The 21,187-nt window shown below is 45.8% G+C and overlaps 1 protein-coding gene across 2 annotated transcripts in view; it reads left to right on the forward strand.

Moving 5' to 3' along the window:
• Positions 1 to 2,021: 2,021 nt before the first annotated feature.
• ankmy1 (ankyrin repeat and MYND domain containing 1) overlaps positions 2,022 to 21,187 on the forward strand; it is a 91,720-nt gene continuing 72,554 nt past the window's right edge. For both annotated transcript variants that reach the window (XM_048542483.2, XM_048542484.2), the window contains exons 1-3: positions 2,022 to 2,327; positions 8,444 to 8,590; positions 18,813 to 19,282. In XM_048542483.2, coding sequence (XP_048398440.2) covers positions 2,082 to 2,327; positions 8,444 to 8,590; positions 18,813 to 19,282 — 863 coding nt within the window. In that variant the 5' untranslated portion in view covers positions 2,022 to 2,081. The remainder of the gene's footprint in view (positions 2,328 to 8,443; positions 8,591 to 18,812; positions 19,283 to 21,187) is intronic.

Raw genomic sequence — 21,187 nt, forward strand, 5'->3', positions numbered from 1 at the left:
CAGTGTCTATCACAAGATTCTCGGTGTGTAACAGCATTCCCAGTGTGTATAGCAGCATTCCCAGTGCATGGCAGCATTTCCAGTTTGTACAGCAGCATTCCTGGTGTATAGCGGCATTCCTGGTTTACATAGCAGCATTCTCAGAGTATATAGTAGCATTCCCAGTGTATATAGCAGCATTCCCAGTGTGTATAGCAGCACTCCTAATGTATATAGCTGTATTCCCAGTGTGTATAGCAACATTCCCAGTGTATAGCAGCATTCCCAGTGTATGGCAGTATTCCCAATGTATATAGCAGCATTCCCAGTGTCTATCACAAGGTTCCCAGTGTGTAACAGCATTCCCAGTGTGTATAGCAGCATTCCCAGTGTATGGCAGCATTCCCAGTGAGTATAGCAGCATTCCTAGTGTATAGCAGCATTCCCGGTTTACATAGCAGCATTCCCAGTGTGCATAGCAGCATTCCCAGTGTAAGGTAGCATTCCCAGTGTGTACCTCTGCATTCCCAGTGTCTATCACAAGATTCCCGGTATGTAACAGCATTCCCAGTTTGCATAGCAGCATTCCTGGTGTATAGCAGCATTCCCAGGTTACATAGCAGCATTCTCAGCGTATATAGCAGCATTCCCAGTGTGTATCAACAGATTCCCAGCATGTAATAGCATTCCCAGTGTTTAGCAGCATTCCTGGGTTATATAGCACATTCCCAGTGTGTATAGCAGTATTTCCAGTGTATGGTAGCATTCCCAATGTGTATAGCAGCATTCCCAGGGTATGTAGCAGCATTCCCAATGTGTACAGCAGCATAGAGATAATGGGAACTGCAGATGCTGGAGAATTCCAAGATAATAAAATGTGAGGCTGGATGAACACAGCAGGCCAAGCAACATCTCAGGAGCACAAAAGCTGACGTTTCGGGCCTAGACCCATCATCAGAGAGCCCAATGTGTACAGCAGCATTCCTGGTGTACATAGCAGCATTTCTGGTTTGTAACAGCATTCCCAGTATGTACAGCTGCATTACCAATGTATATAGCTGCATTCCCAGTGCGTATAGCAGCATTCCCAGTGAATGGCAGCATTCCCAGTGTCTATCATCAGATTCCCAGTGTGTAACAGCATTCCCAGTGTGTATAGCAGCATTCCCAATGCATATAGCTGCATTCCCAGTGTGTATAGCAGCATTCCCAGTGTATGGTAGCATTCCCAGTGTGTACCTCTGCATTCCCAGTGTCTATCACAAGAATCCCGGTATGTAACAACATTCCCAGTTTGCGTAGCAGCATTCCTGGTGTATAGCAGCATTCCCAGTGTGTATAGCAGCACTCCTAATGTATATAGCTGTATTCCCAGTGCGCATAGCAACATTCCCAGTGTATAGCAGCATTCCCAGTGTATATAGCAGCATTCCCAGTTTGTATAGCAGCACTCCTAATGTATATAGCTGTATTCCCAGTGTGTATAGCAACATTCCCAGTGTATGGCAGCATTCCCAGTGTGTACAGCTGCATTCCCAGTGTATATAGCAGCATTCCCAGTATCTATCACAAGGTTCCCAGTGTGTAACAGCATTCCCAGTGTGTATAGCAGCATTCCCAGTGTATGGCAGCATTCCCAGTAAGTATAGCAGCATTCCTAGTGTATAGCAGCATTCCCGGTTTACATAGCAGCATTCCCAGTGTGTACCTCTGCATTCCCAGTGTCTATCAAAAGATTCCCGGTATGTAACAACATTCCCAGTTTACATAGCAGCATTCTCAGAGTATATAGCAGCATTCCCAGTGTGTATCTCCAGATTCTCGGTGTGTAACAGCATTCCCAGAGTGTAACAACATTCCCGGTGCGTGTAGCAGCATTCCTGGTGCATATAGCAGCATTCCCGGTGTGTACCAGCTAACCGGGCAGTATTCCCGCAGTCAGTGCCCACGCTCAGTCCCCGGTCTGTATCCAGCCCGTTGCCCGGGTGATGGAGGGTTTGTTTGTATCCTTGGTGGCCGCTTCATTCACTGAGTGAGTGAGTGTGGGAGGGCAGCTCTCCTTCCCCTCCCCTCTGCCCCCTTTTACCCCCTCCCCAAGACCAATGAGCTCCGCGGTTAGCCCCAGCCCCGGGCAGGTCAGCCCGGAGCCCAGTCAGCAGCAGCGTCCGCTCTGGGGCTCCCTGCACTCCCCTGAGCAGATGAAGCCGAGCCCGGAGCCCAGCGTCTCGGCGATGCCTTCCCCGGTGGACGTGGGGTTTCAGGAGTGGCCGAACGGCTGGAAGTACGAAGGACAGTTCGAGGGCAACCTGAAACACGGACACGGGATCTTTCAGTGGGCCAACGGCGAGGTATGTCAGGCAGCTCAACGTCCACGGTAACATTACATGACACCCCCACTCCATGCCCTATCTCTCACACACTTCCCACTTCTGAACCATCACATCGAAACTTGACGGTTTACGATTAGTTTTCTGCCCCTGGAAGGGGGTGGATCAAAACAGTCTCACACTGCTCTCACCGTTTCGAAAGCTTTCAGTTCAAAACACAAAATCTCTGCCGCTCCACTTACTGACTTGCAGTCGGGACTCCGTCATTCCAGCCGCGGCTACCCTAACAGGTTCTGGAATCAAACAGTCATTTTTATTTCTCTGTGTTTGCGACGCTTAAAAGAGGTGCGCTTCAGACATTTGTGTGTCAACCTGAGGTGGAGGGGTGGGGTGAGGCAGATAAACGTTTGAGGGCAAGGTTTTTAACAGGTGGGAAGGAAAGTGAATGAGGTGAACTGTTTAATGAGATCCTGATGGGAAGAAATCTCACAAAGTTTGATGTGAATGTGCTCAAAAGATTAAGAGGGGCAGCCAAATGTACTTGAACCCCACTTAGAATCATAGAGTCTTAGAGTTTTTGGCATGAAGATTTGCCCTTTGGCCCACTGTCTCTGCGCTAGTCATGTAAAATCCATCAATTCTAACCCCATTTTTCAACAATTGGCTCCTAGCCTGGTATGCGGTGATGTCTCAAGAGTTCCTGGAAGTATTTCTTAAATGTCTACCCTGTCGATGATCATTATAACTCTGTACACCTCAAGCAGATCATCTCTGTGTCTTCTCTGGTGTGAGGAAAACAACCCCAGTCTGCCCTGCCTCTCTTCAGAACTGAATCACACCAGCCCACCCTGGTGAATCTCTCCTGCACCCTCTGTAGTGCAATCATATCCTTCCTGTACTGTGGTGACCAGAACTGCACACAGTATTCCAGCTATTGCCGAACTAAGGTCGTGCGGGTCATGCAACTTATCCCCAGAAACCTTGAAACCAACTGCTTTTCAGAAATCAGGTAATTTTGGCTTTCAGATACATCTCACTTACAGAGGTAATGGAAACTGCAGATGCTGGAGAATCCGAGATAACAAAGTGTGAAGCTGGGTGAACACAGCAGGCCAAGCAGCATCTTAGGAGCAGAAAAGGTGACGTTTCAGGCCTAGACCCTTCATCAGAGAGGGGGATGGGGAGAGGGTTCTGAAATAAATAGGGAGAGAGATGGATAGAGGAGAAGATTGGTGGAGAGGAGAGTATAGGTGGGGAGGTAGGGAGGGGATAGGTCAGTCCGGAGAGGACGGTCAGGTCAAGGAGGCGGAGTGAGGTTAGTTGGTAGGAAATGGAGGTGCGAATCGAGGTGGAAGGAGGGGATAGGTGAGAGGAAGAACAGGTTAGGGAGGTGGGGACGAGCTGGGCTGGTTTTGGGATGCAGTGGGGGGAGGGGGCGAACTGGGCTGGTTTTGGAATGCAGTGGGGGAAGGGGAGATTTTGAAGCTTGTGAAGTCCACATTGATACCATTGGGCTGCAGGGTTCCCTAGCGGCCCAGTCCTCACATACCACCCCACCAACCTCCGGATACAAACCATCATCCTCCGACACCTCCGCCATCTACAATCCGACCCCACCACCCAAGACATTTGTCCATCCCCACCTTGTCTGCCTTCCGGAGAGACCACTCTCTCCGGGACTCCCTTGTCTGCTCCACACTCCCCTCCAACCCCACCACACCCGGCACCTTCCCCTGCAACCGCAGGAAGTGCTACACTTGCCCCCACACCTCCTCCCTCACCCCCATCCCAGGTCCCAAGATGACTTTCAATATCAAGCAGATGTTCACCTGCACATCTGCCAATGTGGTATACTGCATCCGCTGCACCCATTGTGGCTACCTCTACATCGGGGAAACCAAGCGGAGGCTTGGGGACCGCTTTGCAGAACACCTCTGCTCGGTTCGCAATAAACTACTGCACCTCCCAGTCGCGAGCCATTTTAACTCCCCCTCCCATTCCTTAGACGACATGTCCACACTGGGCCTCCTGCAGTGCCATAATGATGCCACCCGAAGGTTGCAGGAACAGCAACTCATATTCCGCTTGGGAACCCTGCAGCCTAATGGTATCAATGTGGACTTCACAAGCTTCAAAATCTCCCCTTCCCCTACTGCATCCCAAATCCAGCCCAGCTCGTCCCCTCCCCCCACTGCATCCCAAAACCAGCCCAGCTCGTGCCCGCCTTCCTAACCTGTTCTTCCTCTCACCTATACCCTCCTCCCACCTCAAGCCGCGCCTCCATTTCCTACCTACTAACTTCATCCCGCCTCCTTGACCTGTCCGTCCTCCCCGGACTGACCTATCCCGTATACCTACCTCCCCACCTGTACTCTCCCCTCCCCCTGTCTTCTCCTCTATGCATCTTCGGTCCGCCTCCCCCTCTCTCCCTATTTATTCCAGTTCCCTCTCCCCACCCCCCTCTCTGATGAAGGGTCTAGGCCCGAAACGTTAGCTTTTGTGCTCCTAAGGTGCTGCTTGGCCTGCTGTGTTCATCCAGCTCCACACTTTGACATCTCACTTACATTTTAGTTTTAGTCTTGATTTCAAAGGATTTTTATCACCTTCTGTTGCTGAAGACATTGACCCCTGTTGGTACAGTAGTCTTTGTAGGCACTGATAACTTTTCTAATCCCTGGAGCAATATCGTTGTACCTTCAAGTTTCCTCCTTTTAAAAACTATCTTGGATATTGGATTTTCAGTCTTTTAGTTTCATTCATTGAAGTTCCATTTGGCTCTGCCTAACCTAACACAGCAGGCCAAGCAGCATCAGAGGAGCAGGAAGGCTAACGTTCTAGTTGTTGATGGTGAGGACGAGTTCGGCTAAGCGGATGAGGCTGAAACATCCGCCTTCCTGCTCCTCTGATGCTGCTTGGCCTGCTGTGTTCATCCAGCTCTACACCTTGTTATCTCACGTGCTGAAACCTGTCCATTGTGATGTGGTCTGATCAGTCTCAGCTTCAGGGCTCTTTGTGCTGTTACTGGTTCCCTGACCAGCGCTGCTTTCATGGTCCCAAATTCCCAGGTTTCCAGACGCACATATTTACAAAATTTCCCTGGATCCCCTGGGTTGTCAGCTTCTTAATCAGTCTGCCATGTGAGACCTTGTCTAAAGTCTTACTGAAGTGCATGTAAGCTACATCAACTGTACTACCCTTATCTGCACGGCCAGACACTTCCTTGAAAAATGTAATCAGATTAGTTAGGCATAATTTTCCCCTTACAAGGCCATACTGATTATTCTTGATTATTCCTTCCCTTATTAAGTGGAGATTAATTCTATCGCTCAGAATTTTTTCCGATACTTTCTCTATTACGGACTTTGGTCTCAGAAGCCTGTAGTTTTCTGGTATAATGCTACTACCCTTCTTGAATAACTGTTACACGTTAGCTGTCCTCTCATCTTCTAGCACCCCTCCTGTGGTCAGGTGGGATTTGAAAATTAATGGCGGAGCCCCTGCAATCTCCTCCACAACTTTTCACAGCTGTGTGGGATACATCTCATCTGGGCCCAATGATTTATCCACTTTAAGCTTTAGACCTAAAGCATCCTTCTCTGGGGTGAATACAGACATAAAGTACTTGTTTAAAACTCAGCTACATCTACTGGTTTCACACACAGATTGGCACTTTGGTCCATAATGGACCTACCTTTCCCCGGTTAATCTCTTGCCCCTGATACACTTCTACAACACCCGTGGCTCTTCCTTCAAGCTACTCAGCGGTCAATACTTCCTCTGATTTTCTCCTCCAGTGTATAGACCTCTGAGATCTGTGTGCAGCACTGACTTTCAAAATTGTGTGGTCATGCCAATGGGCATGTGTGCAACATCAGAGCAGATGCACATCGCTGCAGCTTGGAGGGAATGTTGCCACTAGCGTTTTTGCATTTTCTGTCTTTGAGTTCCTAATTTCTATTCTTAGCAACCACCTCCAATTTCTATACTCCTCTTGTGCATCTGATGTTTTAAAGCTGAGGAATCTACCATAAGCTTCCGTTTATTATCTTATATTTGAAATATATTTTATTACCCAGTCATGAACATCCTTTGATATCCAAGGTTCTCTGGAATTGTTGGTCCCACCCTTTACCTTTGCAGGAACAAGTTGACCTTGCATTCTCAAGTTTACCCTTTTACTTCGATCATGTAGAGTTTTTTTTCCAACTATCTGCTCCCGGTCCAATTTAACTAGATCCTGCCTTATCTTATTAAGATTGGCCTTACTCAAGTCTAGGCTTTCAATTCTGGTCCATCTTTGTCCTCATCCATAGTTACTTTAAAACTGATTGAAACCTTTTCTATTTGTAATATATATAAAATGATTTGTAGGAGAATGTAACTGGCTTGATTAGTAAGTTTGTGGATGACACAAAGATTGGTGGAATTTCGGGTAGCGATCAGGACTGTCAGAGGATACTGCAGGATATAGATCGGTTGGTGACTTGGGCAGAGAGATCGCAGATGGACTTTAATCCAGAAAAATGTGAGGTAATGCATTTCAGAATGTCTAATCCAAATGGAAAATAAACAATAAATGGCAGAACCCTTAAGAGTACTGATAGGCAGAGGGGTCAGGGTGTACAGGTACCCTGGTCACTGAAAGTAGCAACACAGTTGGAGAAGGTAGTTAACAAGGCATATGGCATGCTTGCCTTCATTGGCCAAGGCACTGAATTTAAAAATTGGCAGGTAGTGTTGTAGCTTTATAGAATCTTAGTTAGGCAGCATTTGAAATATTGTGTTCCCTTCTGGTCGCCACACTGCCAGAAGGATGCGGTGGCTTTGGAGAGGGTACAGAAAAGGTTTACCAGGATGTATGGAGGGAAATAGCTATGAGGAGAAATTGGAGAAACTTGGGTTGTTCTTACTGGGATATTGGAGATTGAGGGGCAACCTGATAGAGGTCTACATGATTATGCAGGGCACGGACAGAGTGAACAGTCAGTAGATTTTTCCCAGGGTGGAGGAGTCAGTTACCAGGGGTCATAGGTTTAAGGTGCGAGGGGTGAGGTTTAAAGGTGAGATATGAGGCAAATTTTTTACACAGAGGGTGGTGGGTGCCTGGTACTCTCTGCTGGGGGAGATAGTGGAAGCAGATACTATAGCGACTTTTAAAGGGCATCTTGACAAATACATGACTAGGATGGAAATAGAGGGATACAGTCCCTGGATGGGGAAAGAGTTTTAGTTGTGATGGGCAGCATGTCAGTGCAGGCTCGGAGGGTTTGTGCCGAAATTGTTTTTGTTCACTGTTCTTACTGAATTATGCCCACTATCACCGAAATGTTCACCTCCTGCTACATCTACCATGTATTTGCTGTGTATTTTTCATTCCCAAAATTATGTCCAACATCAGCCCCTTTTCTGTAGGGTTCCTACATGCTAGCTTAAAAAGGTCTCCTGGGTAGATTTTAAGAAGTCCCCTACCCTAGCCTTTCGCACCATGTCTATCCCAGTTATTCCTGGGGAAGTTGAAATCTCCAAAAATTATTATCCTAGCATTTTTATACTTTTCTTGGGATTCGCCTACAAATCTGTCTATCTCTCCTTGATTGTTTGTTTGAGGGTTTATAGTACATACCTAGGAAAGTTGTTTCCCCCTTTTTGTTTTTAAATTCCATCCATGTGGCATCAGCTGAGGAACCTTCCTGTGAATGACTACTTAACACTCTTACCCTCACCCAACATCCAATCTCATCTAAAGATTTGACACATGCCTCTGTGATGGCAATGATATCACATCCCTATACATTAATCAAGACCCTTCACTCATCTGCCTTACTAGCATGACCCTTTGTACTAAAATAAATGCCACGTAGCCTCGCCATATTCCCTTGTACTTTATCCGGACTGTATTCACACCGTCCTTTAGACTGATGTGGTTTTTATTCTGTACTTATCTGTACATTACCCCGCTGTTGTATCTTCACTCTATATCAATCCCCTTGTCAAATTAACCAGCAGCACCTGAAAACCTTCCTGCAGCGATGTTAGCCTTTTCTCATCTCAGGCGCAACTCATCAGACTTGTACACGTCTCACGTTCCCCAGAGACGAGCCCAGTGATCCAGGAATCTTTGTGTTTTATTGTTGCAGTATTATGTGGGGAGCTTCTACAAAGATCACCAACATGGATATGGGACCTATGTTTGGCCAGATGGGAGCAAATTCACAGGAATGTTTTACCTGGATCGAAAAGATGGATATGGGACCTTAGAAATGAAGGATGGCTCTACATTCCAGGTATTTACAAACATTCAGGGAAGAAAAGAAGCTTGAGATATCTTACTTAAAATCACTACTGTGTGGGAGCAGGCCATTCAGCCCCATGAGTTCGTACCAACCCTTCAAAGAACATCCCAACCAATTCCTATAACTCCTCATTTGCCACAACTAAGTCTGTATATCCCCAAGCACTGCACGCAATTTTGAACGGCCAATCCACCAAACCTACGGACTGTGGGAGGAAACCCACACAGACTCAAGCAGAACATGCAAACTTCACACAATCTTCCAAGGGTAGAGTTGAACCTGGGCTCTTGGGATTGTGAGGCAGCAGTGCTAACCACTGAGCTACTGTGACTTGCAGTCAAGTCAATAGTGCTTTCACAATATTCACTGGATATGGCCATTGCAAGCCAGGCCAGTATTTATTACCCAGCTCTGGTTACCCTTAAAAATATAACAGCAAGTTTCGCCTTTGATAATGATACTTCATGTGATGAAGTTACTCCACAGTATCAATAAATAGGAAGCTCCAAGGTTTCGATAAAGTAACCATGTAGGGCAGTGTAAAAAGATAATGCTTCAGAAACTGGAATTCTGTAACAGTAACGGAGAATGCTGGAGAAATTCAGCAGGTCTGAAGCATCTATAGAAGATTCTTACCAGACTCGAACCATTAACTGTTTCTTTCTACACATTTACTGCCAGACCTGATGAGTTTCTCCAACATCCTTTGTGTTTGATAAATGACGGAGATATGTTTCCAAGTCAGAATACTGTGTAGCTTAGAGAAAAATTTTTCGGTAGTGCTGTTCCCAGACATATGCTGCTCTAGCCTTCTATGATGTGGAGGTGCTGATGTTGAACTGGGGTGGACAAAGTCAGAAATCGCTCAACACAAGGTTATAGTCCAACAGGTTTATTTGAAAACACAAGCTTTCAGAGCCTTAATCCTTCTTCAGGTGCGAGTGAGAGAGGTAGTGTCAGTCACTGATTTATAAGTGAAGGGTCACACTGATGAGGATGTACTAAACAAACCTAAGATGCTATTAAATCTTTAATCAGTTAGAAGGTTTAATTCATTAGTATGTATATGTAAATCCTCCAAATTCGTTTCAAGTCACAGTCCTGAGAGAACTAAAGGTTTTATCAGTGTGAAGAAGAGGTGACATTTTAGATCAGACAATGCATGTTGGGTGTGAGGCCTTGTTTAGAATCTGTTTATGTTTTGGTTTGGAGTCAGACTGGTTTTATTTCTAAAGTAGGAATTCACAAAAAGACAGAGATGATGGGAACTGCAGATGCTGGAGAGAACTGCAAGATAACAAAGTGTGAGGCTGGATGAACACAGCAGGCCAAGCAGCATCTTACGAGCACAAAAGCTGACATTTCGGGCCTAGATCCTTCATCAGAGAGGGGGATGGGAAGAGGGTTCTGAAATAAATAGGGAGAGGGGGGAGGCGGACTGAAGATGGATAGAGGAGAAGAGAGGTGGACAGGAGAGTATAGGTGGACAGGTAGGGAGGGGATAGGTCAGTCCGGGGAGGACTGTCAGGTCACGGGGGCGGGATGAGGTTAGTAGGTAGGAAATGGAGGTGCGGCTTGAGGTGGGAGGAGGGGATAGGTGAGAGGAAGAACAGGTTAGGGAGGCGGGGACGAGTTGGGCTGGTTTTGAGATGGAGCGGGGGGAGGGGACGAGCTGGGCTGGTTTTGGGATGCAGTGGGGGAATGGGAGATTTTGAAGCTTGTGAAGTCCACACTGATACCATTGGGCTGCAGGGTTCCCAAGCGGAAAATGAGTTGATGTTCCTGCAACCTTCGGATGGCATCATTATGGCACTGCAGGAGGCCCAGGATGCACAGGTTGTCTGAGGAATGGGAGGGAGAGTTAAAATGGTTCACGACTGGGATGTGCAGTCGTTTATTGCGAACCGAGCGGAGGTGTTCTGCAAAGCGGTCCCCAAGCCTCCGCTTGGTTTCCCCAATGTAGAGGAAGCCACAATGGGTATATTGGATGCAGTATACTACATTGGCAGATGTGCAGGTGAACATCTGCTTGATATGGAAAGTCATCTTGGGGCCTGGGATGAGGGTGAGGGAGGAGGTGTGGGGGCAAGTGTAGCACTTCCTGCGGTTGCAGGGGAAGGTGCCGGGTGTGGTGGGGTTGGAGGGGAGTGTGGAGCGGACAAGGGAGTTCCGGAGAGAGTGGTCTCTCCAGAAGGCATTCAAGGGTGGGGATGGAAAAATGTCTTGGGTGGTGGGGTCGGATTGTAGATGGCGGAAGTGTCAGAGCATAATGCGTTGTATCCAGAGGTTGGTGGGGTGGTATGTGAGGACTAGGGGGATTCTCTTTGGGTGGCTATTGTGGGGGCGGATTGTGAGGGACATGTTGCGTGAAATGCGGGAGACACGGTCGAGGGCATTCTCAACCACTGCGGGGGTGGGGAGTTGCGGTCCTTTATGAACGTGGACATCTGGGATGTGCGGGAGTGGAATGCCTCATCCTGGGAAGAGATGCGGCGGAGGCAAAGGAATTGGGAATAGGGGATGGAATTTTTGCAGAAGGGTGGGTTGGAGGAGGTGTACTCTAGGTAGCTGTGGGAGTCGGTGGGTTTGAAATGGACATCGGTTTCTAGCTCGTTGCCTGAGATGGAGACAGAGAGGTCCAGGAAGGTGAGGGATGTGCTGGAGATGGCCCAGGTGAACTTGAGGTTGGGTGGAAGGTGTTGGTGAAGTGGACGAACTGTTCGAGCTCCTCTTGGGAGCAAGCGGCGGCGACAATACAGTCATCAATGTAACGGAAATGAAAATGACACATTGACGGATTGTCTATAAATTGTGTGCTTTTTGAAAAAGGATTGTATCTGCAAATACAAGTTCACCCCATTAATATTGAGGACAAGACTAAAGTATTTGGATCCATTTTCAGCCAGAAGAGCCGAGTAAATGATCCATCTTGTCCTCCCCCAGAGGTCCCCTGCATCACGAATGGTCTTGGCCCGAAACGTCAGCTTTTGTGCTCCTGAGATGCTGCTTGGCCTGCTGTGTTCATCCAGCTTCACACTTTGTTAACTCTACCAATCTTAAGCCTCTTTTTATTTATTCTATATGGTATTAAGAAATGTGTGAAGGTACTGCACACAGCAAAGGCTGTGGCCCCTGACAACATTCGGACTTTGCTATCGAAGACCTATGCTCCAGAACTGGCTGCGCCCCTAGCCAAGCTGTTCCCATACAGTTAAAATACTGGCACTTTCCAAACTCACGACCATTTCCGTCTAGAAGGACAAGGACAGCAGAGACACAGAAACACCACCCCCTGCAGGTTTTCCTCTAAGCCACATCCTGGCTTAGAAATATATTGCCATTCATTCTGTTTGCTGGGTTCTAACAATATTGACAGTCTATCTACAGCACATGGACTGCAACAGTTGAAGAAGGCAGCTCGTCACCACCTTCTCACTGGCAATTAAATTTGGGCAATAAATGCTGTCCCAGCCAGCAACATCCATATCCCATGGGTGAATTAAAAAGAATCTATCTGACATTGTGGAGATTTGCACAGGAATATCCTATCTCCAAAAAGCAACAAAAAGTAAATGCAAACAATTCCCGCCCAATCAGACTACTCCTAATTATCAGCAAAGCGAAGGAATGTGTCGTCAACAGTGCTGTCAAGCAGCGCTTGTTCAGTCATGAATTGCTTACTGTCATTCAGTTTGGGTTCCACAAAGGTCTTAACCCTCCTGACATCATTACAACTTTGGTCCAAGCATGGACAAAAGTGCTGGACTCAGGGGTTCTGGTGAGAGGGGCTGCCAGGATACCAAATCAGCATTTGACCGAGTATGGTGATATTCAATAGCATTAGCGTCACTGAATACTCCGTGATTAGCATCCATTTATTGGCCAGAAACTGAACTGGAACAGCCTAGTAGAATAACAGAAGCTCGAAATTCTACAATAACTAATTCACCTTATGACTCTTCAAAGCTGGGCAGCTCAGTGGTTAGCACTGCAGCCTCACAGCACCAGGGACCCGGGTTCGATTCCAGCCTCGGGCGACTGCCTATGTGGAGTTTGCACATTCTCCCCATGTCTGCGTGGGTTTCCTCCGGGTGCTCGGGTTTCCTCCCACTGTCAAAAAATGTGCATGCTAGGTGGAGCGGCCATGCTAAATTGCCTGTAGTGTTCAGGGGTGTGTGGGACACAGAGGGATGGGCCTGGGTGGGATGCTGCATGGGCGGTGTGGACTTTTTGGGCCGAAGGGTCTGTTCCCACACTGTAGGGAATCTAGTCTAATCTAATCTTAAAAAAAAACCTGTCCAGCACCTATATAGCGCAAGACAGGAGTGTGATGGAATACAGTCCAATTGTCTGGAGTTCAGCTCTGGCAACTCTCAAGAAACTCAACATTATCAAGAACAAAGCATTCTAACTGATTGGTACTCTATCTACCACTGTCACAATTCACACCCTTTACCACTGACTCAGTGGCAGCAGGCGGACCATCTACAAGATGCATTGCAGCAACACGCTAAGGCTCCTTCGGCAGGTCCTTTCAAACCTAAGACCTCTATCACCTAAGAGGACAAGGGCAAAAGATATACGAGAACACCATGACCTGAAAGTTCTCCTCCAAACCAAACACCACCCTGCCTTACAGAGTCAAACAGCACAGAAAAAGATCCTTCAGTCCAACTTGTCCACGCCGACCATGTTCCTGACTAAACTAGTCCCACTTGCCTGTGCATGGCCCATATCCCTCCAAGCCTTTCTTAATCATGCACTTACCCAAATGTCTTTTAAACATTGTAACTGTACCCACATCCACCACTTCCTGTGGCAGTCTGTTCCACACACTAACCACTCCCCGTGTAAGAAAGTTGCCCCTCACGTCCTTTTTAGATCTTTCTCTTCTCACCTTAATAATATGCCCCCTAGTTTTGAACTCCTCCACCTTGGGGAAAAGACCTTTGATATTCACCTCGTCTATGTCCTTCATGATTTTATAATGTCAACTTCTTATGATCAAGTGAAAAAAGTCTCAGCCTATCCAGCCTATTTTTATAACTCGAATCCTCAATTCCTGGCAACATCCTTGTTTTCCGAACCCACTCCAATGTGATAACATCCTTCCTCTGGCAAGGTGACCAGAACTGCACATAGTACTTCAGAAGAGGCCTCACCAATGTTCTGTACAACCTCAAGATGACGTCCCAACTCCTCTACAGATATTTCTGCTATAACCCGTGTTTCATTAATGTGAATTAGCTGTAACGCGATTCATGAATAGTGGACACTGCTTGGATTACGTGAACTTTCAATTGTACAGGTACGGCGCTTTTCTATAGTGCAATTTTCTACAGCGCGAGGTTGCACAAGAATGCAGCTGTCGTGTTATAGAAGAAAAACCTGTGCTCAAAAGGTCTGAGTAATGAAGGCAAGCATGTTAGATGCCTTCTTAACTGCCCTGTTTCCCTGTGATGCAAGCTTCATTGAATTATGTACCTGAACCCCTGGTCTCTTGGAAATATATCGCTGTTTCCATCACTGCCTCTGGCTCAAAATCCTGGAACTTGCCCCCCTTTCAACATTGTGGGTGTACCTAGATACCAAGGACAGCAGTGGTACAGGATGCCATGTACCATCACCTTCTCAAGGGTACCTACGGATGGGCAATAAATTCTGGCTTAATCAGTGATGCCTTTATCAATGAAACAAGCGTAGAGAGGAGAGATTCCTTTCATGAATACCAGAAGAAGCTAGTGAAGAGACAACAAGGGACGAAAAGGTATAAATGTGATACAAAAATGTCAGTAGAAAAGTCATTGTTCTCAGAGGACTGGCAGACTGTAAATATGATTGCTGTACAAGCGAGTTTTGAGAAGATTTGTAGCTCAGGGTGAGGTTCTGGATGTGAGTTTGCTCGCTGAGCTGGAAGGTTAGTTTTCAGGCGTTTCGTCACCATTCTAGGTAACATCATCAGTGAGCCTCCGACAAAGTGCTGGTGTTATGTCCTGCTTTCTGTTTATGTGTTTAGGTTTCCTTGGGTTGGTGATGTCATTTCCTGTTCTTTTTCACAGGGGATGGTAGATTGGCTCCAAATCAATGTGTTTGTTGATGGAATTCCGGTTGGAATGCCATGCTTCTAGGAATTCTCGTGCATGTCTCTGTTTGGCTTGTCCTAGGATGGATATGTTGTCCCAATCAAAGTGGTGTCCTTCCTCATCTGTATGTAAGGATACGAGTGATAGTGGGTCATGTCGTTTTGTGGCTAGTTGATATTCATGTATCCTGGTAGCTAGCTTTCTGCCAGTTTGCCCAATGTAGTGTTTGTCACAGTTCTTGCAAGGTATTTTGTAGATGAAGTTCGTTTTGCTTGTTGTCTGTATAGGGTCTTTTAAGTTCATTCGCTGCTGTTTTAGTGTGTTGGTGGGTTTGTGGGCTACCCTGATGCTAAGGGGTCCGAGTAGTCTGGCAGTCATTTTGGAAATGTCTTTGATGTAGGGGAGAGTGGTTATGGTTTCTGGGCACGTTTTGTCTGTTTGTTTGGGTTTGTTGCTGAGAAATCGGCAGACTGTGTTCATAGGGTACCCGTTCTTTTTGAATACGCTGTATAGGTGATTTTCCTCTGCTCTGCGTAGTTCCTTTGTGCTGCAGTGTGTGGTGGCTTGTTGGAATAATGTTCTAATGCAGCTTCGTTTGTGGGTGTTGGGATGGTTGCTCCTGTAGTTCAGTATTTGGTCCGTATGTGTTGTTTTCCTGTAGACGCTGGTTTGAAGTTCCCCATTGGCTGTTCGCTCCACTGTGACATCTAGGAATGGCAGTTTGTTGCTGTTTTCCTCCTCCTTTGTGAAATTCACAAACTTTGTAACTGTACCCGCATCCTCCACTCCCTCTGGAAGTTCAATCCACAGACAAACTACTCTCTGTGTAAAAGGTGCCCCTCATTTCTTTTTTTAAAAATATTTCTCCTGTCACCTTAAAAATATATCCCCTAGTCTCAAAATGCCCCACCTAGGGAATGGACATCTGCTATTCAACTTATCTGTACCCTTTATGATTCCTCTATAAGGTCATCCCTTACCCGCCTACATTCCAGTGAGGAAAGTCCTAGCCTATCCAGTCTCTCCTTATAACTCAAACCCTCCATTCGTGGCAACATCCTGGCAAATCTCTTCCGAATCCTCTCCAGCTCAATAATGTCCTTCCTGTAACAGGGCAACCACAACTGGATACAGTAATCTGGAAGAGGTCTCGCCACAGTCTTGTACAACCTCAATATAACGTCCCAACTCCTTTACTCAAAGGAATGAAGGCAAGCATGCTAAACAAGTTCTTAATCTTTGGAAGAAGTGTCTGTTGTCTTCTATCATTGAACAGTGAGTCCTACCAGACCATAGAATTGCTCTCTCATTAGCAAGACGGCTGGTGGTGGTCTAACCTGAGGGTCACTATGTCTCAGATGAAGAGGAGCGGCTGAGATGGAGAGCCCTTCACAGTATCTTCAGCAGGCGTAGAAACTGAACCCATGCTGTTTTCGGACCACAAGCCTGCCACCCAGCCAACCAAGCTAATCCAACCTCACCGGTCACAAAAACAAAAGTTGGTGGAAAAGCTCAGCAGGTCAGAGGAAGGGTCACCGGACCCAAAACGTTAACTCTGTTTTCTCCTCCACAGATGCTGCCAGACCTGCTGAGCTTTTCCAGCAACTTTGTTTTTGTTCCTGATTTACAGCTTCCGCTGTTCTTCTGGTTTTTACCAATCTCACTAGTGTCTAAGTAAACATGCCATTGCAAATGAGCTGTCCATCAAGGCACTTAGCCCACTGCCGGCATGTGCTAAGTTACATCATTATTGGTGTGGTAGGAGATTTTAACTTCCCCTGGGACTCACTTCATGATACGGGCTTGGGTGGGGCAGAATGGCACAGTATGTAAACAGCCCAACCAGGGAAAGGGTTATGCTGGATCTGGTTTTGGGAAATGAGACCAGCAGGTGAGTGAAGTTTCAGTGGAGGAGCATTTTGGGAGTAGTGACCATAATACCATGAGTTTCAAGATACTTAATAATAACAGCAGTCCTCGGGAGACGGTGTTAAATTGACGGAAGGCAAACTACAACTGTATTAGACAGGAACTGGAAAGTGCCGATTGGAGGCAGCTGTTTGAAGGCAAATCCATATTGGAGTATGTGAGAATGAAGGATTGATATGGCAAGTTATGGGAATCTTGCATGACCAAGGATGTTACAACTTGTCAAAAAATAAAGAGTATGTGTAAGACCTGGGAAGATGGGGTCTGATGAAATCCTTGAAGTATATAAGTAAAGTAGGAAAGAACTTGTTCTATAGGAGAGGGGACCTAATTGAGGTATACAAGATAATGAGAGGCATAGATAGAATTGATAGCCAGAGACTATTTCCCAGGGCAGAAATGGCTAACACGAGGGGTCATAGTTTTAAGCTGGTTGGAGGAAAGTATAGAGGGGATGTCAGAGGCAGGTTCTTTACACAGAGAGTTGTGAGAGCATGGAATGCGTTGCCAGCAGCAGTTGTGGAAGCAAGGTCATTGGGGTCATTTAAGAGACTGCTGGACATGCATATGGTCACAGAAATTTGAGGGTGCATACATGAGGATCAATGGTCGGCACAACATCGTGGGCTGAAAGGCCTGTTCTGTGCTGTACTGTTCTATGTTCTAACTTAAATAAGAAATTAAAAGGGGCCATGAAATGTCATTCATCGGAGAATCCCAAGGCTTTTTCCACATTATGAAAAGCAAAAGCATAGCCAGGGAAAAGGTTGGCCCTTTCAAGGACAAAAGACGGAATTTATGTGTGGAACCAAAAGAGGGAGTTGAGACTGTAAATGAATTGTTTGTGTCGGTATTCACGAAAGAGAAGATATTGGTAGAGAATGATCTCAGAGAAGGGAGAGTTAAATTTCTAGGCCGTGTCTCTATTGGAAAGGAAGAGGTGTTTTGTGTCTTAAAAAGTATTATTTAGATAAGTCCCCAGGTCCTGACGGGATCTATCACATAATATTGAGAGAGGTAAGAGAACAAATTGCTGGAGCATTGACGGACATCTTTGCATCTTCTTTGGCCACAGTTGAAGTCCCAGAGGACTGGAAAATAGCCAATGGAGTCCCATTGTTTAAGAAGGGTAGCAGGGATAATCCAGGAAACTACAGGCTAGCGAGTCTCATGTCGGTGGTCGGAAAATTATTAGAAAAGATACTTATGGACAAGATCTATTTGCATTTAGAAGTAAATAGGTTTATTAGCAATCGACAGCATGTCTATTGTGTGTGGGAGGCCATGCATCACTAACTTGATCAAGTTTTTTGAGTAGGTGATGAAGATGATTGATGAGTGAAAAGTGGTTGATGGGTCTACATGGACTTCGGTAAAGCCTTGACAATGTCCCCTCATGGAACACTGGTACAAAAGGTGAAGTCACATGGTATTGGGGTGAGCTGGCAACATGGATACAGAACTGGCTCAGTCATAAGAGGCAGAGGGTAGCAGAGGAAGGATGCTTTTCAGAATGGAGGGTTGTGCGAGGGGGGATGTTTAAAAGAGATGTGTGAGGCACGTTTTTCACACAAAGGGTGATGAGTGCCTGGAATGTGCCACCGGAGTGGGGTAGTGGAAACAGACGCAATAGCAGCATTCACAAAGCATCTGGATGAATACATGAATAGGAAGGGAATGGAGGGAAATGGATCCTGTAAGTGAGGACAGTTTTAGTATGGAAGGGCAGAATATATTAGTGCAGGCTTGGAGGGCCAAAGGGCCTGTTCCTGTGCTATATTGTTCTTTGGTCTTTGCATTCAGCAGAATAAAGTAAGGGTGCAGCATTTGGACTACATGTTCTGGGTTAGAGCAGTGCACAGTGAAGGTTTCCATTACTGTTCACTATCTGAAAAACCCAGTCTCACTGAGATTCCAGGAAAGCTCAAATGGGTAGCAGTAGGTGTAGCTGCATGGAAGTTCCCAGCCAATGCACTTTGCTATTTGATGATAAATATATGACTCAATTTTGTTCAAGCTTTAATTTGCAACAAATGTCCTGACTTTAACAGTGAAGAGGTCCACTCCAATATGCTGTGTATCACCATTCTGCTCTGCATTGAGAACTGCAGAATGTTGAAGTGCCAAAAGAGCTCATTTGCCTTTACTTTGATTTTATTTCTGTGCTGTCTGGTAACCTAGGATTTTTCTTTTCCATTTAGGGGCTTTATAAAGCTGATGAGCGTTTTGGGCCTGGAGTATTAACCTACCCTAATGGTCGGCAAGATGTGGGCCTGTGGTACCGGAATCACCTCATCCGGCTTTGTACCGAAATTCCGGGAGCTGTTTCGGTGAAGGATCACCCACTTTACCATTCCAGCACAAAAGAGCTTGCCATCCCAGTGAAAACATACAAAGAGAAGTATTTCTGGAAAATCGATCCCAATGAAGATCCCTTCTTCTACCCTTTCAAAAAACTGCTGTTTGACGACAACTACACACTGCCTCCAGGGATGGAGATTTATTCCACCGACGCTGACCACTTGCCCCTCACTCACTCCTACACAAAAGAAAGTGACAGACATTTCTTCCAAAAAGAAGAGGTGGAAGATGAAGACAAGATGGTGAAGCTCCTCATTATTAACCAAACTCCTTTGCTGGTTCAAATGCAAATACACATCTTTAGACACAGGTATACATTTGTCAGCTATTTTGGAATGCTAACCATATGTTAAAATGATGTGGCATAGTCATACAGTGTGGAAACAAACCTTTTGGTCTAACCAATCCATGCTGGCCATAATCCCAACCTAAACTAGTCCCACCAACCTGCACTTGGCCCATATTCCCTCCAAACATTTCCTATTCATGTACTTACCCAAAGTTTGCAACTATACCTGCATTCATCACTTCCTCTGGAAGTTCATTACACAGACAAACCAACTCTCTCTGTAAAAATGTTGCCCCTCAAGTCCTTTTTAAAACTTTCTCCTCTCACCTTAAAAACATGTGCTGGAGTCTTGAAATCCCTCACCCTATAGAAAAGACAACTGTCATTCACCTACTCTTATAATCCTCATGATTTTACAAATGTCTATAAGGTCATGCCTCAACTTCCTACACTTCAATGGAAGAAGTCCCAGCCTCTCCTATACACTTTGTCTATGACCTCCTTGATTGTGTAAAATAGTTTTCTCCGTTCATCTGTGCAAGATGCCAAAAGATAAGTAATCTACTCCTCGGTTTTTGTCAATACCCCACGCTGTGACATGTGTGGAGAAGAGGTTTGAAAATGACTTGCCTGTGTAGATATCCCTTATCTCATGTAACTCGAATCTGTGTAAGTGAGCACAATATCTAAGCTGTTGCCTCAGTGCTGTGCTGAGGGAGTGCCACATTGTCCAAGGTGCCATCTATTAGACTCTCAGCTGTCTCAGGCAAATGCAATGGAACCCAGTGGAACTATCTGAACAAAAACGTTTGGATGTCCTGAGGTGGTGAAAAGTTTATATTTTTTATTTGTTCACAAATGACGGTGTCACTGGCTAGGCCAGCATTTATTTTCTATCACTAAATGTCCAGGGGGTAGTTTAGAGTCAAACATGTTGCTGTGTGTCTAGAGACACGAGTAGACCAGACCCAGTAAGGATATCAGTTTCCTTCCCTAAAGGACGTTAGTGAACTAGAAGGGCTTTTCTGTGTGTCGACAATGTTTTCATGGATATTATTAGACTCTTAATTCCAGACTTTTAAAAAATTCTATTGAACTCAAATTCCACCATCTGCCAAGGCAGGATTTGTACCCAGGTCCCCAGAGCATTACCTGAGTCTCTGGATTAACAACCCAGCTACGCCATTGCCCTCCCCCTCACCTGCCAAAGAAGGTGCAATATAAATGCAAAGTCTTAATTTTCTTGAATACTTGTTGTCTGACCTTGTTTAGGTTGAGACTGTGTTGACACACAAATTTCTGAACTTACAGCCGGCAAATTGTTCCACATATGTTTCACATGAGCCTTCATTCTCCTTTCTTGGTCTAACCCTATCAGAATATCCTTCCATTCTCTTCTTTTTCATGTTGCACCTGAACTCCCTGTTGGAATTGCTCATTGTCTGCCATATATTCAGGATGCATAGCTCTCCTTGCCTCGTGAAAACATCTTCTCTATCTCTGCCCTGTCAAATACTCGCCTCAGAGGTCTCTTTTAGGCCACCCATTAGTTTCATCTTTTTGAGAGAAAACAGCCCCTCCACCCTGGCCAACTTTCCCTAATAGATTGGATTTGATAGCATAGTGGCAATGTCTCCAGAGGCCCAGGCTAATGCTTTGGGATGTGCAACCCAATCTACTATACAGTGGGGTACATAGTAAAATCTGGAATTAAATGCTAGTCCAACTGTGACCATGCAACCATTGTCAACTGATGCAAACTAACTCATCAGGTTCACTCATGCCCTTTACTTGGTCTGGTGTACATGTGACTACAAACCCACAGCAATGTGGTTGATAATTAATTGTCCTCTGAATTCAACCTATCAAGTGACACAGTTCAAGAGCTGTTGGGGAAGGCCAACAAATCCTGGTCTGGCCAGCTAT

Source organism: Stegostoma tigrinum, chromosome 14 (assembly GCF_030684315.1).
Source record: "Stegostoma tigrinum isolate sSteTig4 chromosome 14, sSteTig4.hap1, whole genome shotgun sequence".
NCBI classification, from domain to species: Eukaryota; Metazoa; Chordata; class Chondrichthyes; order Orectolobiformes; family Stegostomatidae; genus Stegostoma; species Stegostoma tigrinum.